The sequence below is a fragment of the Alosa alosa genome, chromosome 17, assembly GCF_017589495.1.
Source record: "Alosa alosa isolate M-15738 ecotype Scorff River chromosome 17, AALO_Geno_1.1, whole genome shotgun sequence".
Taxonomy (NCBI): domain Eukaryota; kingdom Metazoa; phylum Chordata; class Actinopteri; order Clupeiformes; family Clupeidae; genus Alosa; species Alosa alosa.
Window position 1 is genome coordinate 19,133,018 of NC_063205.1, and position 9,519 is coordinate 19,142,536.

General features: G+C 40.2%; 1 protein-coding gene across 2 annotated transcripts; it reads left to right on the forward strand.

Annotated features, from left to right (window-relative positions):
* The first annotated feature begins 2,911 nt into the window (after window positions 1-2,911).
* On the forward strand, window positions 2,912-9,392 carry LOC125310702 (caspase-8-like). Of its 2 annotated transcripts, none has more exons than XM_048268338.1 (10): window positions 2,912-3,097; window positions 4,007-4,347; window positions 4,536-4,635; window positions 5,030-5,168; window positions 5,273-5,322; window positions 6,185-6,239; window positions 7,225-7,283; window positions 7,432-7,549; window positions 8,222-8,732; window positions 8,844-9,392. In XM_048268338.1, the coding sequence occupies exons 2-10, from the start codon at window positions 4,037-4,039 to the stop codon at window positions 8,971-8,973; spliced, it is 1,473 nt and encodes a 490-aa protein (XP_048124295.1). In that variant the 5' UTR covers window positions 2,912-3,097; window positions 4,007-4,036; the 3' UTR covers window positions 8,974-9,392. The 2 variants fall into 2 exon arrangements, with proteins under 2 accessions (XP_048124295.1, XP_048124296.1); XM_048268339.1 differs by having other exon boundaries at window positions 4,029-4,347.
* Window positions 9,393-9,519: the final 127 nt, after the last annotated feature.

Below are 9,519 nucleotides of genomic sequence, written 5' to 3' on the forward strand. Positions count from 1 at the left end.
CCCGTGAGGGATATTTGGTCTCTGCATTTATCCCAATCCGTGAATTAGTGAGATACACACAGCACACAGTGAGGTGAACTAGTCACTACTAGTCACACACTAATCCCGACGCAGTGAGCTGCCTGCTACAGCGCGATTGGGGAGCAGTGAGGGGTTAGGTGCATTGCTCAAGGGCACTGAAGCCATTCCTACTGGTCGGGGTTCGCCGGCAACCGTCCGTTTACAAGTCCGAAGCCCTAACCAGTAGGCCACGGCTGCCCCCAACTAGCATTTTACTAGTTTATTTTTGTATGCATATCGGAACTATATTTTAACTGAATTATTGTATTTCATTCAATATTTTTCATGTTGGAATTGCTTTATTAATATCCCTTGCATTGCTTTGTATACATTATGCTTTCCCAAACAGGCATTTAGCAAGTAAAGTCAGGTAGGGTCCCCTGTCATGAAGCTTCTCAAAATGCCTGCACTCATATCTGAAGGTACAAATCTTTAATAATGTGTGATCATTTATCACATTTTGCTTTTACCCATATGCAAGACAATGTTCTGCATACTTATCTGTTTGCAGATGAGCAGGATGACAAACCTGTCTTTGAAAAAAGGCCGTGGGAAGAGGACATACAGCTGTACTCTGTAGCTGTAATTTCTCGATCGAAAAGTAAATACACCAGCTAAACTAAACCAATCTGCTTTATACAGAGAGTGGGAGTTTGCAATTTGCATGCCACTTGTTTTTTGTCACACACCCTGTTTTCCCTACAGGAGGAGTTGAAAGCGGACCACATGTCATATGTGAGACATCACCCAGAACTGAGGGCGCTTTTAGCTGACTTCCTGCAGTTCCTCTTGTTGAGAAAACCCCAGGATGTCTTCTCCTTTGCCAGGGAGTATTTTGCCCCTTTTTCTTCAGCGCCCACCTGGAGACACTTTCAAAGCTACTCGATCCCTCAGATAATCTGGAAAGTGTTGTGTGACAATACTACTACTACTAATAATAATAATTTATCGTAATGTATTAGTGTACTGACACAAAATCATCAATGTTAAATAAAAAAGACTCTGAATTCGAAATTCTTGACATTATGATTGTCATTATGAAGCCTTATTTTTCGTCGTATTTGAGTCAGTTAAATGCAACAATATGACAATTTAGACTACAATAAAATACAGGCACAAGAAGTCATACATTAGATTAGATTAGATTCAACTTTATTGTCATTGTGCAGAGTACAAGCACAGAGACAATGAAATGCAGTTTGGGTCTAACCAGAAAAATCTAAGCAAAAAAATCAGAAAAGTGCAATGTGATATACAAAGTAGTTGGTGCATAGACAGACAAAAGATATAGTGCAGTGTAGACAGTAGTGTACAGTTGTTTTCAGAAGGTGGTTTAGAGTAGTATAAATTAAAAATGTGCAGTGTATTAGCAGTAACCTTATAAGAGCAGAATAAATATGGCTATGCAATGAATAATGTATGAACAACATGTACAGATATGTGCAATGTAGTGGCAGTACCATTACAGTAGTAGAAAGAACAATATAGATACATGCAGTGTGTTAACAGAATATATTACAGAAAAACTGAATAAATATGGATATTTAGTATGAACCATATAAACAGATATGTACAGCTATGTGCAGTGTGGTAACAGTACCATTGTAGTAGCAGAAACAGTAACATTATAATAGTATTAAGAATAAGTGTATGTGCAGGATGAAGAACAATAGAATATGGCTATGTATAAGTGTAATTACAGTGTGGCGGCTGCCAGCTGCCATGGTCGTGGACACCTCAACAGGCACAGGCAAGGAGGCATCAGACGGGAGCGGAGTGGGGGGTGATGGGGGCTTAGTTCGTTGGATGTCACCGGGGATGCAGAGCTAGAGTTTAGTAGGGTGACAGCCACTAGAAAAGAAGCTTCCTCTGAACCTTCTGGTTCGGGTGCGGAGAGACCTGTAACGCCTCCCTGAGGGGAGTGGGGTGAACAGTCTGTGGTTGGGGTGAGAACAGTCTTTAATGATGCTGCGCGCCTTGCGCAAGCTTGCCCTGGATGGCCTCGATGGAGGGGAGTGAGGAACCGGTGATGCGTTGGGCAGTTTTCACCACCCTCTGCAGTGCTTTTGCGGTCATGGGCAGAGCAGTTGCCATACCAAACTGTGACACAGTTGGTGAGGATGCTCTCGATGGTGCAGCGGTAGAAGTTCACCAGGATCTGAGGAGACAGTTGGACCTTCTTTAGTCTCCTCAGAAAGAAGAGACGCTGGTGAGCCTTTTTGATCAGGGTTGAGGTGTTGAGGGTCCAAGAGAGGTCCTCAGAGATGTGGACACCCAGAAACTTGAAGCTGGTGACACGCTCCACCTCAGTCCCATTGATGAGAATGGGTGTGTGTGTGACAGCTTTAGACTTCCTGAAGTCCACAATGAGCTCTTTGGTCTTCTTGGTGTTGAGAGCCTGGTTGTTATCAGTACACCACGATGTTAGGTGCTGGACCTCCTCCCTGTAGGCCGTCCCATCGTTGTTGCTGATGAGACCAATCACCGTAGTGTCATCTGCAAACTTGACAATGATGTTAGAGCCATGTACAGGTGTGCAGTCATAGGTGAAGAGGGAGTAGAGGAGAGGGCTCAGCACACATCCCTGTGGTTAAGGAGTAGCCTACATGAAGTAGTAGGCATAGCCTACAAAACACAAGCCTTAACAAAAAAGATAGATCATGAGTTTATAACACCTTGTGTTTACAGTGAAATGGCTTGGTGAATGTTCGTAATATGTATTGGTTAAAAGTGTTTTTTTGTTTTGTTCTGTCTATGGTAAATTCACAGTTAGGCCTATAGTCTCTGACCTTTGGCAGCAGATCAGATACACGACAGAAACGTCACTACTTCCGCATAGTAGAAACTGAAAGAGAAAGACGAAAAGACCAGAGCCCGTTTATTAGACATTCTCTGGAAAGACTTTACCTACGTTGGTTGAAGTAGCTATACATTGGCCTACATTGATCACAGTGTATTAAAACATAAACGGACGGAAATCTGTATCCTGGGTGGCGACATCCAATACTAAAAGTGTGTCGTTTTGTGAACGAAAGGGGTAAGTGTGGTTCGCAATCTCGTAGGCCTATACCTTCAATTACCTACGAAGACGATGCTATAGTTCGTAACGTTAGTTAGCCAGTATACCATCTTGCTTTGGGCTTCTCCATATCTCATTTTCTTTTCAGGACAAATGTCATAGCGGATGTGTTTCGATTAGTTTTAAAATGTTGAAGCCTAAAAAAGTCTCAACATGCCCATAAATGTTTCTTTAAGTTAGGCCTACTAGCCTACGTGCTTTTGAGAGTAGGCCTATGTTTTTTTATTTATTGATTTTATTATTATTATTATTATTATTATTATTATTGTGTTACATACAGAGCAGGTTTATTTGTTTGCATTAATGTCCAAATGTTGATGAAGTGGGTTGATAAGAAAGTTGTTTAGGGTAGACAGACAGTAGGCCTATTTCTAAATGGCAGCTTTACAGGCATAATGGTTAAACATCTTCATAAATTAAATTGAAAATAGATTGGCTCACTATATCAAACCAAATAGTTTGCCTATTTCCTCATGACTTTCAGTCTGTGGACTACTGAACTTTGGCAATGTTGTTGTATGGGTGAGCAGTCTATTCACCCGCATGTTAAAATTTGCTTGGTATTAAATAGCATGTGGAGAGTGTGTTTAGGTTGCCTTGTTAAGTTTATATTGATGAGCTGTAGGCCCACACTAAAGTCTACATTTCCGTCCCCGTAGATACCTTGTTAAAATAACTGTAATTAGCTCTATTGAAACTGTAGGTTGATGGAAATACTAGTAATATAGTGTATAATAGTGTATTCTTGTCATGTTGCAGCTGTTTAATGGTGTCACGGACTGATTACACTTAGATTATTGTGTAAACTGAAGTTAGGCTTATAAAAAAATGAAAGATTGATAAATCCAAACCCATGGCAACCCACAGCAACGCTATCTGTGGCCTGCAGCTTGGAGCATGGAGGAGAACAACTTGCAGCTGCTGTATGACATTGACGATAGACTGGACTCTGTAGAGGTGGCTTCCCTCAAGTTCCTCTGCAGTGATGTCCTAGGTAGGAAACCACTAGAGAAAGTCAATGATGGCCGTGACCTCTTCATGCGCCTGAACGAAAAAGGTCAGATGGAAGACGACATGATGTTCCTGAAAGAGCTGCTGTACACCATCAAACGCTATGATCTGCTGAAGATGGTAAAGACAACTGAGCAGGAGGTGTGCAGGTCACTCCAAATGCGCAGTGATTCTTATGGTGGCCTGTCCACCTACAGGTTAGTTCCATCATGTATGTGAATGTGCCCTTTTTGAACTGTAATTCAGAGTTTAACAGTTATGGGGTGAATCAATTAGCGATGGATGGCCAGTGATGGCTTCCAACTTTTATGGTCATTTTCAAATGGGTCTCACAAAAAATGTGCTCGTTGCTCATCACACTCTGGTGTGCTTCACCATCTTACAGGAAGATGCTTTTTGATATAGCTGATAATATGACGAGTGAAAAACTGAATTCCTTCAAGTTCCTGGTGAATCTGCCCCGAGGGAAATTAGAGGCCTCCGCAGTGAGTAGCCCACTAGCCTGTGGTTATGTATGCTTCTTAATGGGAGATGTAGTCTACATGACTTCTTATGACTCCTTTATCATTTCTTGACCTTATATTGATCCTATCCGTACAGACTGTACAGGTTTTCAGTAAGGCATTATGTTTTTGTTGGCAGCTTTAACTCCTAGAATTGGTGAAATTCATAAAATAATCATAGATTGTAAAATTATATAAGGACACCAACAATGTGTATGATTATTTCAGAATCTTGTCGTTATTGTGTATGGGGGAGGTGTTTTTATTGTCTGAAAACCGAAGCCTCACACAATCCGCATCTGTGCAGCGATCCTCAGTGTCTGTATCAGTTGTTCCAGCGTTATGAACTGAGAGGTGGGTTCTTCTTGCGTTTCAGACCATCTTTGATGTTTTGACTGAAATGGAGAAGCAGCAGCGGCTTACTAAGGATAATGTGGAGGACCTGGAACGGATCCTCAATGAGTGTGATAAAGATCTGGCTAGAAAGGTGGAAAAGTACAGGCTAATTAAAGCAGGTGAAGGTCACTTCAAGGTCACTCTCTTCACATTTCTTTTTTAACTTTGCCAGTCTGCAGTTGTCGTAATCTACCCAATGCTGACTTCTACTTTCTTCCTTTAGGTGGTGGCAGGTGGGATGAACAGGGAAACAGTCCTCATTCAGAGTCCATGGTAGAGAACTTGTTGCCTTTATGTGTAGTAGCTGATAAATGTGTCAAAGCAGCCATGGTTTCATGGCACCAATAAGCCATATCTTGTTACCTAGCCACACAAGGGAAGAGGAGAGATAGACTTCTCTGCATAGTCTGTCTGCCTCTTCATCCCCTCCATGTTTTGGTACTGTCTGTCCACTAGCCACTTGTACCACTGTCTTTATGCCTCACTGTTAACCCCCCCCCTCCATGCCACAGCCGAACTGTGGCCACACTTATACATTTTCTTAAATAGTTAAATATATAGATATATAGACTTTACTTTACTTTATTTCTGCATTGTTGCACTGTTGACTTACTCATTTGCACTATCACCATGACCACTATCACCATTGCACTACCACCATGACACTCATTCACACAGAGCACCTTAGAGCACCTTACCATACCTTACTATGCACAGAGAATCACAGGCTCAGTCCCTGCCTCAGTCATTGCAAGCGCCTCTGATTTATTAATCACCACTATGTGGATACTGTTTTTAGAATTGATTTAGATTAAGTGTTAGTATAATTTGTATTTTTGTAATTTGTATTTTAGTATATTTTATTCTTTATCTTCTACTGTCCTTACTGCTTAGTTGTGTTTTTATATTATATACTTTAATTACTCTTTCTGCTGTTAAAGAATGTGTTTGTGTTGTATGTATGCTGCTGAGACCTTGAATTTCCCCTGGGGATCAATAAAGTATCTATCTATCTATCTATTTTATATTTTGATAGTTTTATAGTTATTTTCTAAAGCATACATCTATGAGCATGTTGGTTAAGTCTTCCTGTATCTGTAGAGTCATTGATCAACTATGTTTCGTATCTTCGAAGGATCACCCGAGTATTGCTGAGATGTGTGGAGGAGAGAACTATCAAGACATTTCTTGTAAGTCCTTTGTGTACCATTTTTTAGTGCTTTAGTTTGCCTGTTTGTGGTAAATGTTTTGTCTGGCATGTTTTTCGGTGTTGCTTTTAGTAGTTTGAATTTTTGTTTTTCGGTGTTGCTTTAAGTAGTTTGAAATTTGTTTAAGGTGCAAACAACAATTAGATTTCAGCTCAATATTTCAATTTCAACTAATTGAAATAGTCACTTGTACAGTTATTTAACTGGAAGAATACATATGATACTGTCTGGACTTGGAATGGTGTTTCAATTTAACTGGCTCTGGATTCACAATTTCCAGATTTAGTAATCAAGTGTTTTTTTGATTAATGTTTTATATATACAGCATAGGCCCAATATAATCCTTTCAGTACAGTGACAGCTTAATGGCAATAGGCTCTCAGTATCACTTAACAGTTAACAAATTAACAGTTTTTAGATGTTCATGATGTGATACAGTTGCACTCATAAGTTTACACACCCATGCTAAAGTTGACTAAAAAGAAAAATAATAATCTTTTAGAAATTGGAAAAAAGAGGAAAAATCCAACCTTTAAGGACACTGATTTTCTTTGTGAATGAATACTGTATCGTACATAAATAAATGCTCTTCCTTAAAATACATGGGGCATAAGTATACACACCCCTATGTTAAATTCCCATAGAGGCAGGTATATTTTTATTTTTAAAGACCAGTCATTTAATGGATCCAGGATACTATGCATCCTGATAAAGTTCCCTTGGCCTTTGGAATTAAAATAGCCCCACATCATCACATACCCTTCACCATACCTAGAGATTGCCATAGGGTACTTTCCATAAGATCATCTCTCAATGCAAATCAAACCAGCTATTAGGCTAGCTGAAATAAAACCATGCTAATCTCTAGGTAAGGTGAACAACTGTATAAAGTAAATATTGTAATGTTTAAAAGGATTCTGGACAATTATATGTCCACATATTAACATTTCTTAATTTCCTCCAAAAGGTAACCGTGGTCTGAGTGTGGTATCAGATGCAGGGTCGGTGATAAATGATGTAACTAAGGTGCAAACACACACACACACACACACATTCACACAAACACATACGTATACAAACATACACATAAATCAGTGGGACAGTCGGTGGGGGAGTTTTCCTAAGAGTGAACAGGGATTTGTTTTTTTCATTTGGTTTTCTGTTTCACCCGAAGGAAGATGTAGAGAGCTATACTATGGTCTCGCGTCCCCGTGGGCGGTGTTTGATAATCAATAACTACAAATTTACTACTAATGAATATGGAACAAGAGAGGGGACAGTGAAGGATGCTGGTAAGACTTTCTTAACTGGATTAAATTGAAAAGAAATGTGGTGAAAAGATATGCTATCTTGCAGAAAACTTTGGCCATGCAGGAGTTCGCCATCTTAACTAAAACTAATTTAATAACTTGGAAAAATAAATAGTTTAACAACATGATAAGTAAGACCTTAAGTACAAACATTGATGAGTCCGCTCAGCTACACAAGAGACTATATTTGTTTCTCACTCTTTGTTGTAGTGCAGCCAGAGGTTCACACTGTGTTGAAGGGCACAGAAGGTGTGGTTTTTGTTCAGTTTCTGGTCCGCTTTCAGTGTCAGGCCAACACTGGATTTGTTTTTTGCGACGATGAGAGCTTTCCCCTTGTGAATTTAGTCATATTAGCACTGCTGAGACAGCACATCTAGTGGTGGCCATGGACTGGCAGCGGCAACAGAAACAGATTTTTGTGCTTCCTTTTGTTTCCTGTGTGTTGGTTGTTGGGGCAAGTGATTGATGGATGGTGTGTTGTGGCTAAGGAGCTTGGCTAGCATGCAGTAGACAAAAAAGGGTTCAAGTTCTGTCTGCCAAGTATGTAAGTATAGGGTCTAGTGTGAATGCGCCCTTAGTCATATCTAGGCTGCATTATAATTAAGTGTTCTGCACAAGTACCTTCCTTGAATTCCTTTCCTCTTTTCCTTCCAGAGAAGCTGCGGGGAGTATTTAAATGGCTGCATTTTTTGGTGGACGAACAGAGAGACCTGTCTGGTCGTGACATGAAGGCAGTGGTGCATGAATATGCCACGATGGACCATTCGGCTTATGATGCTATTGTCGTCTGCGTTCTCTCCCATGGGCTGGAGGGCGAAGTCGTTGGTGTGGATGGGGAAAAAGTGTCCATCAAAGATCTCTACAAGCCTTTCACCCGCTGTCTTACACTGATCGGCAAGCCCAAGCTATTTTTCATCCAGGCGTGCCAGGGTACTAAGTACCAAACAGGTCATTTGCTAGAGGATGGACCTAACCAGCAAATGGACCAGCAACTGTTTGAGGAAGACGCTCACAACCCACTGGTTAGGAAACTGTCTGTTGCTGCCGAGGCAGATGTGTTGATAGGCATGTCAACAGTGGAGGAATTCAAGTCATTCCGTAATACCATGACTGGGTCCATCTACATTCAGGCCCTCTGCAGTGCATTGGAGTCAGGTTGCCCAAAGTAAGATTTACACCTTGATTATTTTACCCCAAATTTCATTCTGTCATTATTTTTTTTTTAATCCTGAGAATGTCTATTAAACTGAATGCGTGTTGTGTTTTTCTGTTTCAGGAATGAGGACTTGCTGACTATCTTTACACGTGTGAATAACCAAGTCAGCAAAGGTCTCTACAATAGCCACAAGCAGATGCCTCAGCTAAAATCCACTCTGACTAAGAAGTTGGTCTTAACTGTGGACTAGATAAAATCAAAATACTGAATAAATTCAGCGCGCAAAATTGTCCCTTCCAATATTTTTTTTTTTTAAATGAAGGAGAACCTGTTTAAGATCTGTCGAGGAAAGTTTTTGTGCATCAGCAAATGAAATATCACTTATAAGGATGCAAGACGTGTGCTGAATTTTTCAGTACTTTTGGGATTCACCTGCTGCCTTCAACACAAAAGCTCTGCCCTGACACTGCTTGGAACTCCATCTGCCAATTTACAGTGTACTATGTTTTTTATATTGCAGAAAAAAACCAGAATGAATACAAATGAAAAAGTGTGACTAAAGATTGTAAAATATTTTTTTACTAGACTTTTTAAAAGAATGTACTCTTGTGAGATAATTGGGTAGAGAAATAAGAAATGAGGCACAGTCGTAGAACATGTAAATCTTTGTTTAAGCACTGCCCCCCCCACACACACACACACACACACACACTTTTTGTACATACATTTGTTCCCTTTGATTAATCATTATCACTTAATCCTATGCAATGCAATAAAAATATATCAACTGGCTGTT